Raw genomic sequence first — 19,123 nt, forward strand, 5'->3', positions numbered from 1 at the left:
CACTAGCTTTGTTCATAGTGATGCTTCCTAAGGCCCATTTGACTTCACATTCCAGGATGTCTGGCTCTAGGTGAGTGATCACACCATCGTGATTATCTGGGTCATGAAGATCTTTTTGTACAGTTCTTCTGTGTATTCTTGCCACCTCTTCTTAATATCTTCTGCTTCTGTTAGGTCCATACCATTTCTGTCCTTTATCAAGCCCATCTTTGCATGAAATGTTCCCTGGTAACTCTAATTTTCTTGAAGAGTTCTCTAGTTTTCCTATTCTTTTGTTTTCCTCTATTTCTTTGCATTGTTCGTTGAGGAATGCTTTCTTATCTCTCCTCGCTATTCTTTGGAACTCTGCATTCAGATGGGAATATCTTTCCTTTTCTCCTTTGCTTTTCACTTCTCTTCTTTTCATAGCTATTTGTAAAGCCTCCTCAGACAGCCATTTTGCTTTTTTGCATTTCTTTTCCATGTAGTAGTACATTTATGTAGTAGTATTTTATGTATGTACCCACTATAAAAAAATGTATGTTTTTTCTCAAATTAGATATAAGTAACTTTGACTGGTATAACCAAATGTACACCTTTTTTGAGTTAGGTACCTGGGGACCCTCTTCAACCCTCTGACACCCATGGCTGAGAGCACAGGTGAATGCATATTCTTTTTGCATTCTCAAAGCAAAGAACTGACATTTCTACTATTTACTCACAATCTAAAATTTTTTAATGATCAATTTCAACATAAAAAATAGGAATTTGCCTATCTGGTACTTATATTTTGAAAAATGTAATAGTATTTCAAAATAAGATCATTTTATTTTTTAAATGTTTTCATAACAAAGTGTATAGGGATCCATTTGTTTACTGGTAGAAACACAGCATTCCTATTTCCTTAGGCTAGCAATAATATAGATAATAATACAAAAATAAATTGTGAGCAAATTTACACAGCTAAGGAATAGAGTTCCTTTAAAATATTATTCTTTGTTATACTTTCAAAGTGAATGTTTAATAACATGTATAACAATTCTATAAAATGTGAAAGGTGATCTTTCAAGTGTTTATGACTAATTTTACATTAGTACATTTTAAATACCGTTAACTTCTGTAATCAACAGTCAGAGCTTCAGTAGATCAGTTAGTCTCTTTGGTTGTTACTTTTTCTTCTAGCTAAAATTTAGGAAACATTTTAATGTTCTATTGATTTTTAAGTTTTCAAATCATACTGAATAATGTACTTTCTATTCAAGAGGAATAATGCATTTTTTACCTTAATACAGTCTTATTTCAAATGTCAACTGAATGAATTATCTAAATCCTTTCAGTTAAATAAAATTGGATCTATAGTTATTAAGGAATATATGGTCTATTTTTAATAGCTATATAATCAATAAGATTATTTAGGATACATTTGATTGGAGAATAATTACAATTTGTAGTGGTTTTTGCCATACATTGACATGAATCAGCCATGGGTGTACATGTGTCCCCCATCCTGAACCCCCCTCCTGCCTCCCTCCCCATCCCATCCCTGAGGTTATCCCAGTGCACCAGCCCTGAGCACCCTGTCTCATGCATCAAACCTGGACTAGCAATCTATTTCACATATGGTAATACACGTGTTTCAATGCTATTCTCTCAAATCATCCCACCCTCGCCTTCTCCCACAGAGTCCAAAAGTCTGTTCTTTATCTCTGTATCTCTTTTGCTGTCTCACATATAGGATCATTGTTATCATCTTTCTAAATTCCATATACATGCGTTAATACACTGTATTGGTGTTTTTCTTTCTGACTTAGTTCACTCTGTAGTATAGGCTCCAGTTTCATTCACCTCATTAGAACTGATTCAAATGCATTCTTTTTAATAGCTGTGTAATACTCCATCATGTATATGTACCACAGCTTTCTTATCCATTTATCTGCTGATTGACATCTAGGTTGCTTCCATGTCCTAGCTATTGTAAACGGTCCTGCAATGAACATTGGGGTACATGTGTCTCTTTCAATTCTGGTTTCCTTGGTGTGTATGCCCAGCAGTGGGATTGCTGGGTCATATGGCAGTTCTATTTCCAGTTTTTTAAGGAATCTCCACACTGTTGTCCATAGTAGCTATACTAGTTTGCATTCCACCAACAGTGTAAGAGGGTTCCCTTTTTTCCACACCCTCTCTAGCATTTATTTTTTGTAGACTTCTTGATAGCAGCCATTCTGATTGGCATGAGATGGTACCTCATTGTGATTTTGATTTGCATTTCTCTGATAATGAGTGATGTTGAGCATTTTTTCATGTGTTTGTTAGCCATCTGTATGTCTTCTTTGGAGAAATGTTTGTTTAGTTCTTTGGCCCATTTTTTGATTGTAGACCCCACCTCCTGTTGGAAAGAACTGCAGACATATTTTGAAGCAGACTGCATACAGGGAGAATAACTATAGCCATTTTTGAAAACAAACAATCTACCACACATGTGTTTCTGCCTCAGTTGTCTGCAAAGTGAATTTATGGCTTGACAGTATCAATAAGGGTCTTAATTCTCATTGGTGCTTTTTCTAGTATAGACCATATTGAAATTTAGCTGAATGGACATTTGTACTATAAATTGTATAGCCAGGTATGCTGTGACTTCTCATGGGTAGAGTATCCAAGTCACATAATATTTTCTCATGTTGATATAAATACAGTAATCCACCGTTAACTATGAAGTACAACTGGTATAATTCCTCAAAAGAGTGAGCAACAGTTGTGAGGTACTGAACTGACCTTTTCTTTCTGCATTGCACATGCATACCCAGTCAATTTTAAAAGACATGGCTTATTGTTTAGTGTGATTTCATTTAGGACTTTTTCTACATGGGGTCTAATGAATATTAATTCACATTTAGAACGGGTGGCATCCTTTGCGCATTTACGAATATAAAAGGAACATTTGAAAGAGAGTCATCATTTCCATCATTAATTTGCTAATTCACACACAAGGAAATGACTCATGAAGATTTTAGATGCCTTTGTTTCAAAATTCATTTTCTTCAGTTTTCCTTTGCTTTAGCTGAGTGGAAAAGATTTGTCAGTTGAGTAAAGATGCTTCATCTCCTTCACTGATGCTGCCAGGAGTTATTAATTAGGTTTCCGAGTTTGGCACTGCTCTTTCCTGGTCACCGTGATGTGTCATTGAAACAGACCCATTAAAATGAGTGATGTGTGTTGTAATTTCATTAGTGTCATCAATAATGTATTACACTTTCCTTTTAGTAGTCTCTTTGTGTTGTGTGTGGGTCAGGATGACTGTGTGAATTACATTTATAAGATCCAAATTGTTACAGATGAGAGAAGATAGGCATGAGGGTGGAATTAATGTTATTTTAAACATGATAACTACTAAAATGATTTCAATTAAGTAATATTTTAATTAGGTCTGATGTCTCTACATGCCATGCTGAAATGCATGTTATGTGTATGCAAATAGGATGGTGATTTATTGAATTAATAACACAGTCTATTCTTTCTGCCAGGAAACTTCTGAATTGAACTAAAGTAGGTGTAAGAGCAGGAATGGTTCAATAAGGCATGTAATTCCTTGTGGTTGTAAAGAACAGACTTTTGACATTGAAACTCTTCAAGGGTATTTGCTCACTTTCTTTCCACTCTATTTTCCTACAAGACATGTGCCTTTCAACTGGCTATTGGTTAACTCCAAGTCTTTCCTAATCTGAAAAATATGACTCTATACATGAGAAGGAGAAACGTATTTGAATATTCTGATGCATATTGTTGACGTCTTTTAACTCCATTTAACTGAGTTTCAATTTTGGTCATATAACATGAGAATATAAAGACCTTTTGGCTTAGAAGCTTCCATAACAAACACTGATCTAATTGAAATATTTTCAAAGGCAAGAATAATTTGCATACTAAAAACATGGTACAGTAGCAGTTTTGCTCCCCAGGGGTACTTAATGAATGAATGTATGTAAGAAATTTCTCAGAACTAAGAAGTATATAGATACATATGTGGCTGGGTTTTGTGTTTTTTTGTCTTCCATTCAAATAATACAACTAAAATGTATATGATGATACTTTTTGGGGAAAGGTCTACAAATACTGAACTTTATTTTCTGTTAGCAGGAAGCTAAATGGTTTTTAGTATGCAAAAGAGAAATAGTAAAAAGATAAGCTGCTTCTGAAAATCAATAGGAGAAATTATCCTTCTCATGAAAGCTTAAAGAAGGTATTTTTGTTTTCCTCGTTTTTAAGGTAAAAACAATCTATCAAGGTAAAAAATAAATAAATTCTACTATAATAAAGATCAATTGCCTTAAGTTAGCAGCTACCCCAAATGAAGTTTCTCTCTGAAACTATGATGAAAGAATACTAGTCACTTATCTTCAACCAGAATCTAAGCATCTGTAGTTTTAAGCTGGTTTGTATCCAATTTGGGTTGAAATGGATATGAGTGTTTATCTTACATAATAGCTTGCCACAGCCTACTACTTGAATCATGTTGCTACATGGAAAGTGTGTTTAACTCCTTGTAGAATTTCACAAACCAAAAAGGACCCATTTCTATGCACATGGCTTGTTTACAGTCATTATAAAAGTATTACTGAGTTGCTTATGAGTTAGAAAAAAGCAAATGTTGGCACATTGCAGATACCATTGCACTGGTCTTTGAGGATTATATGTATTGCTTTCCAGTTTTTTACAAAAACACAGTGATTGTATGTGTTATGCTTAGACCTAAACATCTTTTCTAGGATGTATTTTTATTCTTCCACATTATCTCTCTTCTCAATATTTTATACTAGTTATGGCTGAAGTTTTATGTAAATATATTAGAGATTGTTCTCATGCTTAAAAGAACTGTCATTGAAGGATTAATCCTATAACCTTTATGAGCATGTTTTATTAACATCTTATCATTAAACTGAATATTAATAACATTTAACATTTAATAACCATAGAATGTGTATTTAGGAATATATTTCATGCTAGTGGGCTTTGAATATGTGGAATAGTCACTATAACAGCCCCCAAATCATTAAACATATTTCCCATAATGTATTAATTGCAATGGTACAACTCATTTAAAGGGCAGCTCTGAATAACAATGATTACAATATCTTTGTCAGCATACTGAATAGTATACCCTCAAGGAATGGAAGTATTTGGTACAGATTTTGAAAATATTTTTGCACTCTTAAATTCTGGAAATATATTTGCCATTAAATGATTTATAATTAAACATGAAACTAATAAAGCAGAGGAAGAGAATTCAAAACTATGAATATTAATGAGATGATAAAATAATTTTCTTATACTAATTTAGTAATCCTTAGTAGTAAAGCAGTATAAGTTGTCTACAATGAAAACTTTTTAAAATGATTAATTAAAATACATTTTAAACTATTTTTATTCTCAAAATACTAAACCAATTTTTATCTACCAATCTATCTAAATGGTTTACTGTGAATTTAAAAATGTTTGATAGGTATCCTGACACTAAAACCCACTTCTTTTTTTTATGGCAATTAAGGATTATGTTAACATGAAAATATGACTTGTGTATAGCCTCTGTCATGTAGGAGAATACATATGACTATCTGAAGCAGTTTAATCTTCACCTGGGAAAATTCTATGGTTGTATCAAGGTTCCTCTGTATTAGAGGGGTTTTTTTGCCACCCCCCCCACCAATTTAATAATATAAAACTAATATTAGAGAAACTTCCATTAGGTGTTTTGCTAATTTTCACTATTTTGTCAGTTTTATATAGTAAAAACTTTTACACATAAAACACATGTATACATATGTATGTATATACATATGCCTACATGATTATTTTAACACAGCACAGTGGCTTCCTCTGAAAAGTTCTTTAATTTTATGAAGGTTTTGGAAATAGCAAGAGGGAAATCTCTATTCCAAGGAATATTCTCCTTGTAAACTGAGTCCACATTTTTCTCAGGGTATAGCTCATAGCTAAAGTATTGCTTGTGACCAACATGCCTCTCCATTTGGAAGATTTTTTTTCCCCTACCATATCTAGAGAGAATATATGTTCCTTAATACAAAGTTTTATGACTACAAATTTCCGTAATACAAAGTGGTATCATCTGCATACCTCTGAAATGTGGATGATACCACTCTAATGGCAGAAAGTGAAGAGGAACTAAAGAGCCTCTTGACGAGGGTGAAAGAGAAGAGTGAAAGAGTCAACTCTTCACATCAGGTGGCAAAAGTATTGGAGTTTCAGCTTCAGCATCAGTCCTTCCAATGAATATTCAGGACTGATTTCCTTTAGGATGGACTGGTTGAATCTCCTTTCAGTCCAAGGGACTCTCAAGAGTCTTCTCCAACACCACAGTTCAAAAGCATCAATTCTTCAGTGCTCGGCTTTCATTATAGTCCAACTCTCCCGTACATGACCACTGGAAAAACCATAGCTTTGACTAGATAGACATTTGCTGGCAAAGTAATGTCTCTGTTTTTTAATATGCTGTCTAGATTGGTCTTGATAAAGTAACATATGTAGACTTGATAAAGTAACTTATTTCTCAACTCAAACATGTAAAGCAGTGATATCATAATCTACCCTTGAAAATATTCGGATCAGGGCCCAATAACAGAGACAAAAAGACATGAAAAAGATGGAAGAGTGAGTATCTTCAGAGACCAGTTGGATACTTAAGGAAAAAAGATAGCTTGCAGGGTTCTGTCATGAGTGATTAAGCAGATTTCAATGTCCATTCACCACCAGAGTACAGGAGAATGCAAAATAACCTAATTGATATAGTTTACACTGACATTACAGGCTTAATTATTGAGCTTACAAAGTTCAGGAGAGGCTCAAGTAATGGATTCTTGATCAGCTAGGAAACAATGATCCAGAATTCTATTTAAAACTGAGGTCAGTACTAGTGAGTGAAAGTCGCTCAGTCATGTCCGACTCTTTGTGGTTCCATGGACTATACAGTCCATGGAGTTCTCCAGGCCAGAATACTGGAGTGGGTAACCTTTCCCTTCTCCAGGGGATCTTCCCAACCTAGGGATTGAACCCAGGTCTCCTACATTGCAGGAGGATTCTTTACCTGCTGAACCACAAGGGACACCCCAAAATACTGGAGTGGGTAGCCTATCTCTTCTCCACTAGGTCAGTACTAGGGATAAGTATAAATTAACTAAATCTTATGCTGTGGCCCTTGCCATTAATCTTCTCAAACTTAACTATGCATCCTTGCTCAATTTGATCAATCATGTCTAACTCTTTGCGACCCCATGGACAGTAGTCCACCAGGCTTCTCTGACCATGGAATTTCTTAGGCAAGAATACTGGAGTGGGTTACCATTTCCTTCTCCAGGGGATCTTTCTGACCCAGGGATTGAACCTGCATCCCTTGTGTCTCCTTCATTGGCATGTGGATTCTTTACCACTAGCGTCACTGACATCTTTGTTCACTTCTCATCTGGAGTATGTGGTTCTTTAGGTTTTGTATTACAACCAAAGTAACTATACCAAAATAAAGTCAAATAATCTTTCTTGCTTGCTTAAAAACTTTCATTAGTTTCCTACTGCCCATAAGAAAAAGTATAACCTCCTTAGCTTGATACGGAAGGCCTGGTATGATGTGGCCATGGCTTGTTCTCCCAACTCTTCTATAGCTGACCACTCTGGCCTTGCGCTCTGATCATACAGAAGCACTGGCACTGATCTACTAAGAATGGTAAGCTGTTTTATAAATCCATACCTCTCATATGATTATTCCTCCTGCATAGGGTGTTGTATCCACTTTCTAGCTTGTTTCCTTTCTTTGGCCCTTATAGCTGGTAGTTCCCATCATCCTTCAAGATGAAATATTCTCCATGACAGACTTTGCCAGTAGCAAACCTTCATCTGTTATCACCAGACTTTACATTTCTAGCATGACAATTAATGACCTTATTTTAATTATTTATTTATTTGCCTCTCTTATTAGAGCATGAAATTTCAGCTAGCTTAGATAGTTTGGGTTGGAAATAAGTTAAATGATGCAGTAATCCATTCCTTTCTACCAAAATGCATCTCTTTCTACTTATCAACTAATAAAAGTAATCTCTTTAGACTTGCCCAAGGCCAAATACCTCTTTCTCAGATATTTGGATAAATTTCAAAGCACCATCATATTACATACTCTACACTTATGAGAAGATAGTCTAAATGTCAAACACATACAAAGAGAGAGAACAGGATAATGAATACATTACCCATTTCAACAATTATTAGCTAATGGTCAATCTTATTCTACCTGTGATGTCCATAGCTCCACTCTCCTTTTTTCCTTCCAAATATTTAGAAGCAAATTTTAAATATAGTAACTTTTCATTCACGAATATTACTGTATGTATTTCTAGAAGTTAAGAACACTTTGAAAATATACTGATAATACCGTTATCATACCTAAAATATTGTTTCTTAATATTAACAATCCTTAATTAGTATTGAATTTAATACTACTTCTCATTTTTAAAATTGTTTGTTTGAATAAAGACCTAGAAAATCTGTACTTTACTACATAGGTTGATGTTTCTTTTAATCTAAAGCAGCAGCTTTCAACTGGGGGCAATTTTGCCTTGTAAGGGACAGTTTTGGCAGTCTGGAGACATTTTTGGTTTGTACAACAGCTATGAACTGAATGTTTGTGTTCTCCCAATATAAAGACATGCATTAATATCCTAACCTCAATGGTACTATATTTTGGAGATGGGCCTTTAGAGAGTAATTCAGCTTAGGTTCAGTTATACAGGTGGGGCCCTCATTATGAGATTAAAGCCCTTACAAAAAGAAGAGAAGACATGGGATCCCTCTGCATGCATGCAATATGCCATGGAAGAATATAACTAGGAAGAGGCCCCTCACCAACAATCTGTTTATACTGGCACATTGATCTTAGGGTTAGCTTTAAGAACTGTGAAAAAATAAATGCTTATTGTTTAAGCCACCCAGCCGATGGTATTCTGGTATAGTAGTTCAAACTAACTGGAACTACTACAGGAGGGGTGTTATTGGTATCCACTGGGTAGAGGTCAGGGATACTGCTAAATATCCTTCAATGCACAGGACCACTGCCACAATAAAGAATTATCTACCTCAGCCCCCGCTCCCAACAAATGTCAATAGTGAAAGGCTTAGAAACCCTGGTCTAGCAGTTCCTCTGTCACCCATTTCTTGTTATAATTTGGTCATTGAATAAACTGGGCCATTTGTCCTATAGAATTTCTCACAGCATTTGCTGATGACACACTGCAGTATTATTTTTATATTTTCTGTCCCTTGTGTTTATGAGCAATTAGATTTAGAAGCTTCATCAAATTCAGTGTTTTTGTTTGTTTTTCTTTTTTAGCAAAAACAGTTTATTTCATTGATAGTATTGTGTACTTCCATCAGGAGGTACATACTGTCTAGTTCTATATCTCTCATCACTAGAGGGAACTTTTGATGATCGATGTCTAAATCCATTCATTCAATAGTGGCCTCAAAATGATGATATTGTATTCTTATAATTATTTCATTTATTTAAAACATCACTGTTTCTTGAAAATATTTTTTACAATGTTTGATACAAAAATAGCATGGTGCCTAAAACATTTACTCATTCTGTTTTTTCTTTTTTTTTTTTTTTTTTCAGAAATATCCTGTACCACCTTGATGGAAAGACAAGCCAGTTTTCAATACTCCTGGAGGCTTGGGAGCACTGCAAGTCACTTGCATCAAATGAGACTCTTCAAGAAGCCCTGTCAGAGGTGTTGAACAGCATTAATGCAGCTCAGGTTTACTTCAAAGCGGGACTTGATGTGTTTGAGAGTGTCTTAGTTGGAAAGAACTGAGAAAACTCTCAGCATTTTAAAAAGTTTGTTTACAATTCCTCAAGCAAAAGCTCTAATCTCACCAGATTTTCTGACATGGAAGACTTTTCCCCCTCAATGGCTTTTTATATAAGTATAAAGCTATTCTTCTTTGTATTTTTTAATGTACGTGTAAAAAGAGCATTTTGCACATTTAATATTTTTCTTATATCTAGATTTCTGATTATGTAAAAGCAAGTTATTGAAAATAATGCTTAAGACTTATCTATTAAAAAGAAATCTGCTGTATTTTTATATATATATATATAAATACATATATATATATTAAATATTTGGGGAAAAAAATTTCCAAGAAGTTCTTACAATATTTGTTCCTATGGATAAAACATGTAGGAATAGAAATGATTCCCTATGTTATAGCTTTAATGACCTAGCTTATGTAATAGAAATGGACAGTTGATATGGTTTCAGATTAACTTTTACTATCAAATATTCAATATGAACAACAAGTATTCTGAGTGATTGGTTGATGAAAACCACTTTGAATGTGTCTATTTTATGAAATGAAGTGCCTGTTTATAACACAACTAGATGTAGTAATACACTGGTTATGAAAATGTATTTTTTTTAAGTATTAATTAAAAAAAAAAAAAGAGCCATAAACATTCCAGGGGAAAATCACAAGGTAGCTGCACAGAGCAATTTAAATGTAAATTTTTTCCTAACCACTTATAAGGTGACTAGCTTTGAAACCCCTAATTTGTCTCAGTTGATTTTGTAAAAATTTCAGGAGTGATATATGTCTTATGAGGGAGAAAATATGTACTTCTTCTTGTGTTGTTTCTGTTGGAAGCACTGAAATAGAGCTACTCTAAAACGAAAGCATCTCACTTTGCTCCACATTCATGTATTTTTTCTGAAACTTCTTGCTGAAAGGCAGTTTTCTCAGAATACCATATAATTTCCACAGGAAAGTAGCAAAGTTTCTCTTTGAAAACCCAAAACAGCTTAAAAAGTATCAAATTGCTATTTCTGCCACTAACAAAAAGGACTTACGATGAATGAAATAGTTGTTTTGATCAACAAAAAAGCTCCTTAATTCTATGAAAAAACTTTTTTTTCTCCCTTCTCTACTCTTACTTGTGATTGAGGTGACAACACATAACATATTCATGCTTCTACTTTTAGGCAGAAAATACTGTATTACTTCAAGAGTGTATCTTTCCCATGCTTCAGTTCTTCTCTCATGTTGAAAAGCTTCTCTCCTGAAGCCTTTGAATGGCCTCAGTATCCACTACTCCCCCAAACCACAGAATTCCATTAAGTGTTTAAACTCTGAGCTTACCTTTAGAAATTGATTTGGTATTGGATAAAGCAATTCCTCTTAGGAAACATATCTTCAGAATATTTCATATGGATTATTTTTCTCTAACACAACATTCAAACACATGTTCCTATCACACACCTCCAGAGCCACTTCACAAATAGTGCCTATAGGTCTAAATCTTTGCTGTGTATGAATGAACATACACCTAATCTTAGTTTAAAGGAAAACTGAAGTTAAAGGGAAAGAAGTAGTCAGCATTGATTAACTGATTTATAAGGGTCAGCTGTTCTTATTATAAGTAATGTTTATACGCTCAAGGCAAAGAAGAGAATTGAAGCAATTAGCTAGATAATTCAAGCAGAAACTCGTTTTCAATGAATTGCTTGTGTGCACATATTTTACATAAGAAAGGAAACTGCCTTACAACATATATTTCTAACCAATGCACGTGTTTGTCTGAAAGTATTTGCCATGTTGAGAAGTGGCTACAGGAAGAGCTAAAGAACCAAACTCCCACATTCCTTGGTGCCAGTGCCCTCTCTCATTGCACAGAAAAGAGGAGAAAAGAGGCAGGAGGAATGCACATACAGATGTGTGTCAGGTCAAATAATAGAATCCTTATACCAAAGGGTCAGAAATAGTGAATCAAGTTTCAGTGTGTTCATTTTAATTCTTCCTTTGGAGCTGGATTTAAAACAGACAAAGACAAATAATTATCGATTTGGTAGTTTATCATTTTAGAACAAAATCCTAAGTAAATTCACTCCTTTAGAGTGCTGAGAAAATGAATGTTTGTGTTTGCACATTTTTGTTGAAAGATTGAGTATTTAGCTAACCCACACTGCACAGATCAATGTCTCAATATTTTGTACTTTTTATTTATAAATCATATGATATTTGATACTCAGAAACTGAAATTAACTATGGACTAACATGTTTTTATTCGCCTATTTAAAAGATGATGTGAAGAAACTGAATTATAATTGAAACAGACATCCACCAATTGTATAAATGCTGTTCATCTTTGACTGAAACGAACCTCTTAACTAGGAACATTACTGCTATAGTCTGATTACCTCAGTGTTCCTATAAAATTTATATCATTAAATTTTTCCCTAATAGATCCAAGTAAATAAAATCCTATGCAAGTTATTAACAAGCATTTTCAATGAATTGGTAGTTAGGTTAAATCATTGCTGAAATATCTGGGTGCCTGGTACTTCTCACCATCCTTCATACAGAGCATTGTGCCAGTCCATAATGAATCATAAATGATTAGTCCCCTAAGAAAAGATGGCGCATGTGGACCACTGCAATTTGGGTTCAGGCAGGGTGCACCTGGAATACCGCTCCTTGTAAAAAAGTACAGATTCCAGAGTCAAAAGAAAACCTAAGACATTCTGACTCAAATCTGAGAACATTACCTTCAGTCAGGGAAAGCAACAGCATCCCCATCAGATACAGTAACTGCAGACAAAGTGGTCAAGGAACTGAGGTAGAGTCACAGTTTTAGTTAGTAGCAGAAGGGCTGCTAAAATTTAAGCTTGTTTGTTTTCTCATAGAGTTCTAAATGATCTTTTCCAGTAGATTCTAGGTAACTAGTCATTATATCAGATGCTGGATGGGCTGGAAGCACTGCTTTTTCAATTAGGGACTAATATACCTAACAAGTAAAACTCTCCCAGGGAGTTCATGCAAAGGGCACAAGCCTGTGTACTTGTGGGGAGGTAGAGAGAGTCTCTACATGATACCAGTGCTCAGGAAGGAGGGTATTAAGCAAAATATTTTTTATAAGAGAGCATGTTCCCCTATATTAAATTGGCTGTTTAAATCTGTATTTCTCAAAATGTTGTTTTTTAGGGAAGGGAGCCTAGGATCTATATTTTTAGCAAGATTTCCCAAATTATCCTTATGCTTAATGATTTCTCATCTACATTAATCCTGGGTGCTGAGAAAACATCATGTGGCAACAAACTAAAGAAATTGAAGGGTCACAATAAGAGGAGATACCTCTAGCTTTGCTAATAATGGCATTTTAAAGAAAGAGTGAGTAACCATTGTATTTCTCAAAAAAGGGCCCAGATGCAGCTAAGTCTGTGCCTGCTACAAGTCAGGCACGTTTCTCAGTTTAATGTATTTGTTTGTTTGTTTTTTCTAATTGACTCCTTATGCCAACTTATTTTAAAAGATGAGGAAATTTAGTTGAGTGACTGCCCAAAGTTCCATAGCTAATAAAGATGATTGACGTATGTATCCCTGCTGGGCCCCCTGGGGTCCTGTGTTCTTCATGCTGGGTGCCACAGAAAGTTAAGAATCAGTTACAGAAAGTGACATTATTGAAATTTTTAATGTATTACTGTACAACTGATCAGACTATGTCATCTGCCACTTCATTGGTTGAACTAAGGGGTCTGAAGAAACCACAACATTATTCCTCATGATGGTAGCCCACCCTAACAATGGTGGACATATGTAGGTAAATTAGAAGATAAGTAAATAGCACAAAAATAAGTGGGTAAATAAAAGCACAAAAATTAAGTCTACCATTGTAGAATATCATGACAACTAGATGAAAAATTATAACAGACCAGAAGCTACATGTCTTATAATTTCCTCCTCAAAATGTCTATATACCTTCATTGGGGGAGGGGGAAGACCAAGTGCTGGGACTTACAACCTTTTATATCATACTTAAAACTCAGAGTAACTAATTGACTTTTTAAATTACATAAATGTATAGCATGCAATAGGTTTCTCCATTGCAAAGATAGGTGTTACGAAAATAAAATGATTTGTTACCATCTGTCCAGTGATGAATCAGCATCTTTGCCTCAAATGAAAAACTATTTTCGTAATTGGTAGACCTAGCCAAAAGTGTTCTCATGAGACATTCTGCGGTATCTGTGATTAATTACTCCAAAAACTAAACTTTTTCTGAGGATATTGCATTGTCATCTCATTGGTTTAAAGGACCATTTAAATGTGCCTTAATTACAAGTTCCCTCCATAGAATTATATTTTTTAACTGCCAACCCATGTGTTGAGTGGAAGGCAAATGGGTCTATACATTCCAAAAGGTAGATAAGCAACCTAATAGCTCCATTACAGGAGCATGGATGCAACACAGGAGAAACAATAGATATGTGATATTTGAGCAAAGAAATAGTCTGCCTAGGTGCACTAGTAAATTTGTATTTCTTGCATGAGTTTATATGGCTAGCTTAAAAAAGACTCATTAGAATTGGTATTTAGAAAGAACTTAAACTTCCAAGAGTTTTAAGCACCCCATCAGTATAAATACTTTTCAGTTAAGTGGGTTTATTTTATGCAGTTTAGAATTTCAAGTGAGGTAAATTTAAAAGAGGAGTTACAAAAGAAAATTTTTAAACGTAGCCTACTTTGGTCACCACAATGTTCATTCAGTTCTGTTTTCCCTTTTTAGATATACTCCAGCAATGAGATTAGGCTTTTTTTTTTTTTTTTTAACTATGAGAAAGTAATTTTAGTATCTAGCCTTTTCAATGTACATTTGTCTGTTAATCAGCCGCAATTTTATTTCCTTAATACCTTTCCATTATCCTTCAAAGATGTACACTGAAGTGCCTTGAGCATTCCTGGGACCATCACGATTCTTCAGAGCTGGCTGATTGTGAGATGGCATATTTCTTAAAGACATTTAGAATCTCAAACTCAGATGGTATCTGAATTTACAAGGCAAAGATTAAACTGAGGCACTTTCAGGTAGCATTCAAGAAAAAGCTACTTCAAATTTTAATATGTTCTGGTTAGATTATTTTGTATTTGAATTAAAATAGTTATGCAGTTTTGTGTGTTGGAATGGCACAAACCAAAATGGCAATTTTGATTTTTTTTAGACAAAATACAATCATCAAGGCCAAAGAAATGTGTGACTACTTTAATTTCTTAAGCAGGCTCTGTCAAGAATTAACTCAGCTAATTGCAGTTGATTCAGAGCCTACATCTAGACAAAGCTCTAACAAGTGTAGGCAGAGCCTAACAACATTCTTTCGAATCCCTTTGATGTCTTAAGCCAATAAGCACTGAAGTAGCTTTTCTCAGAAGAAAGCAGATTTTATTTTCCAGGGGCTAATTAATATGTACCACCTCAGTCCCAAAAGGATCACACAGGTGCCTGTACCATGCCATATGTCATGTGCTATATTCCAGCAAGCTCAAGAGATTAATACACAATCATTATTATGAATTATTATGTTGTATTGAAGTTAATGTTGGTCCTTTGTTCTAATTAAAGTATAAACTTGGCATTGAACAGAAGCTTAGCTAGAGAAGTGAAGTTAGAGTCTCTATTTTAATGAACTACATCTTTTTTTCAATCAAAATGTGTAATTACTTAATTATCTGGCCTGCTCGGTAAGTTTAACTCTCTAATTTGTTCAAAGACTATTTATTCAACATAGTAATAACACAGGTAGACACTCCTTGGAGTGTTTTATCTTTTGAAATTGTTAGCCATTGTTAAATCATGCTTTCAGTATATATGATAGTATTTTATTAATATTGACTTGTCTACCTTTATATCAAGCTGCTGCAAATGGACCACCTTACTCTGAAAGTCAGAGAAAATGCTGTTGCTCTATAAAGACAAGTTTGTCATACCCGTTTAATAAGAAACAACATATTTTACTACACCATTGCAATTTGTCTGCAGGAAACAAAATGCCCAGCTGGTTAAGTGTAGCTCACATAATTATATTCCAAAGATGTTATACATAATTCCATTTAGAAGCTGAGATAGGACTCGATTAGGTGATTTTGTATTTACATTTCACATAGGAAGGTTTAATGACAAATATTTCCCACATATTCAGACTTGCTACTTGTAGAATATAAATGCAGTTGTATTCAGAAAAGAAAAAAGTTTTCTAAGACACTTTGAAAGGATAATCTGCTTTTATAGACATCTAGAAAAATCAGTACATCATTGATGATAGCTTCATATGTGTTTGGAATGTTAAGATGGAACATGAAATAGTTTTAGCCATGTCAGCAGTATAGCAATATTTAGATATATGAAATTTTATGAGTAAAATTTCTTAATTGTATAATAAAAAATAATAAAAATAAATAAAAAATATAGCCCTAAAAGAGTGGTGATAAGCAGAAGATTTATAAAAATTTAGAAATTAACTTTGGGTAAAATTGGAGCACAATTTCTTCATTTAAATTTGTTTGATTAAAAAATAAATCTCTCTCAAGGGGTGTCCCAATTATTAAATTGCACTGAAAGGTTACAGTGTTGAATATTGTTCAAAATAGATTACATCTGTGATTTGGAAATGTTTTCATTGTAAAGAAATTCATTATTAGTGTCTTTGTTGTGACTGATTTTGAATGATTGATTTATAGGCATGTGTCTAGTTTATTAATTACTATATAGGTTTGAATGCCTAATTTCTATAATATGTGGATGTCCACCAAGAATCTAGTGCTTTTTATATTTAACCCAATTGTGATTTTATTTTACAACATTTTATGTACTATTCACGTGACTTGATATATGGTTTACTTAGAAAAGTATGTTGTGATTTGGAGTGACAAAAAAAATGGATTGGTACATCATGTCCATTAAGAATACAGGTGAATATTTTATATTTTAGTTGTTTAAATATTTGCACATAGTTGAACACTATGAAATGAAGGCATCTTTTAAGGAAGATTTTCTGATTCATAAATGTAATGTGTATGTATAGTGACACAGTAATATTTAAAATGCCCATTTACAAATATTAAATACAGGTGAAAATCATTGTTATACTGTGTTTTGTTATAAATATACAAAATTAATTAGTTGTTAGTCTGTATTATTAATGAATTATCTTTCAGTTTAGTTGAGTTCAGTTGCTTAGTTGTGTCTGACTCTTTGCAACCCCATTGACTGCAGCACGCCCGGCCTCCCTGTCCATCACCAGCTCCCAGAGTCTACCCAAACCCATGTCCATTGAGTCGATGATGCCATCCAACCATCTCATCCTCTGTCATCCCCTTCTCCTCCTGCCTTCAATCTTTCCCAGCATCAGGGTCTTTTCAAATGAGTCAGTTCTTTGCATCATGTGGCCAAAGTATGGAAGTTTCAGCTTCAATATCAGTCCTTCTAATGAATATTCAGGACTGATTTCCTTTAGGATGGACTGGTTGGGTCTCCTTGCAGTCCAAGCGGCTCTGAAGAGTCTTCTCCAACACCACAGTTCAAAAGCATCAATTCTTCGGCGCTCAGCTTTCTTTATAGTCCAACAACTCTCACATCCACACATGACTACTGGAAAAAACATAGCTTTGACTAGATGGACCCTTGTTTGACAAAGTAATGTCTCTGCTTTTTAATATGTTATCTAGGTTGGGCATAACATTTCTTCCAAGGAGAAAGTGTCTTTTAATTTCATGGCTGCAGTCACCATCTGCAGTGATTTTGGAGCCCCCAGAAATAAAGTCTGTCACTGTTTCCACTGTTTCCCCATCTATTTGCCATGAAGCGATGGGACCAGAGACCATGATCTTAGTTTTCTGAATGTTGAGCTTTAAGCCAACTTTTTCACTCTCCTCTTTCACTTTTATCAAGAGGCTCTTTAGTTCTTCTTCACTTTCTGCCATAACGGTGGTATCATCTGCGTATCTGAGGTTATTGATATTTCTCCTGCCTATCTTGATTCCAGCTTGTGCTTCATCCAGCCTGGCATTTCTTATGATGTACTCTGCATATAAGTTAAATAAGCAGGGTGACGATATACAGCCTTGACGTACTCCTTTTTCTATTTGGAACCAGTCTGTTGTTCCATGTCCAGTTCTAACTTGCTACCTGACCTGCAATACAGGTTTCTCAAGAGGCATGTCAGGTGGTCTGGTATTCCCATCTCTTTCAGAATTTTCCACTGTTTATTGTGATCTGCACAGTCAAAGAGTTTGGCATAGTCAATAAAGCAGAAGTAGATATTTTTCTGGAACTGTCTTGCTTTTTCAGTGATCCAGCAGATGTTGCCAATTTGATCTGTGGTTTCTCTGCCTTCTCTAAATCCATATTGAACATCTGGAAGTTCACAGTTCACGTATTGTTGAAGCCTGGCTTGGAATATTTTGATCATTACTTTACTAGACATGTGAGATGAGTGCAATTGTGCAATTTATTTTTATGTATTTATCTGTATTGTATATTACACCCAAACAGAAATAAGCCTTGCTCAGGAACACACTGTAAGATTTTATCATCTTTTTCTTTTTTGCCTTCCATTCTTTTCTCAAACATGCAGACCTCATTTTAGGCCATCTAGCTTTAAAATCTGTGCCAAGCTCTAACATCAAGTAACAGTGTTTGTGTCAACTCTAATGCTAAGGAGTTTTGTTCCCTCAAATATACACTAGAAAATGCCAGTTCTTTATTGCTAAGGGATCTCTATTGCATGATTAGCAGATTTCACTCATTTACTCATTCAGCAAACATTGACAGAGAGCCTATTAGAGGGAAGATACTGCATTAAGGGCTGGAGGTATAAAGATGATTAACACAGTTTTACTTTCTAGAACAGGGGTCCCAAAACCCCGGTACTGGTCCATGGCCAGGAACCTGGCAGCACATAAGGAGGTGACCAGCAGGCAAGCTAGTGAAGCTTCATCTGCAGCTCCCTATTGCTTGCATTATCATATGAACCATCCCTTAACCCCAGCTCTAGTCCGTGGAAAAATTGTCTTCTATGAGACCAGTTCCTGGTAACAAAAAGGTTCGGGATCACTCTTCTAGAATTTCACAGCCAAATAAAATATAACACTTCAGATTAACTATTGGCAATACTAGATTCAGAGGGAATCCCAATAGTGTAATTTGTCACAAGGATATTGACAGAGCAGAGATGGCTTAAAGGCACCATATGTTCAGGCTACATAGCTAACTCACTGGGCCTTCCTTCAGGCTCATTAAGGCTAGAGCAGAGTGCTCTTG

General features: G+C 34.8%; 1 protein-coding gene and 1 long non-coding RNA gene across 3 annotated transcripts in view; both read left to right on the forward strand.

Annotated features, from left to right (window-relative positions):
- NAALADL2 (N-acetylated alpha-linked acidic dipeptidase like 2) overlaps positions 1-10,024 on the forward strand; it is a 1,599,429-nt gene extending 1,589,405 nt beyond the window's left edge. For both annotated transcript variants that reach the window (XM_081570964.1, XM_081570966.1), the window contains one exon: positions 9,650-10,024. In XM_081570964.1, coding sequence (XP_081427090.1) covers positions 9,650-9,848 — 199 coding nt within the window. In that variant the 3' untranslated portion in view covers positions 9,849-10,024. The remainder of the gene's footprint in view (positions 1-9,649) is intronic.
- Positions 10,025-12,838: 2,814 nt separating this feature from the next.
- Positions 12,839-16,942, forward strand: LOC145539390 (uncharacterized). Its single transcript, XR_014077764.1, has 2 exons — positions 12,839-13,814; positions 14,282-16,942. It is a non-coding gene; the product is annotated as an uncharacterized LOC145539390 (long non-coding RNA).
- The last annotated feature ends 2,181 nt before the right edge of the window (positions 16,943-19,123 follow it).

The sequence above is a fragment of the Giraffa tippelskirchi genome, chromosome 2 (assembly GCF_054371585.1).
Source record: "Giraffa tippelskirchi isolate mGirTip1 chromosome 2, T2T-mGirTip1v1.2.pri, whole genome shotgun sequence".
In the NCBI taxonomy this organism is placed as follows: domain Eukaryota; kingdom Metazoa; phylum Chordata; class Mammalia; order Artiodactyla; family Giraffidae; genus Giraffa; species Giraffa tippelskirchi.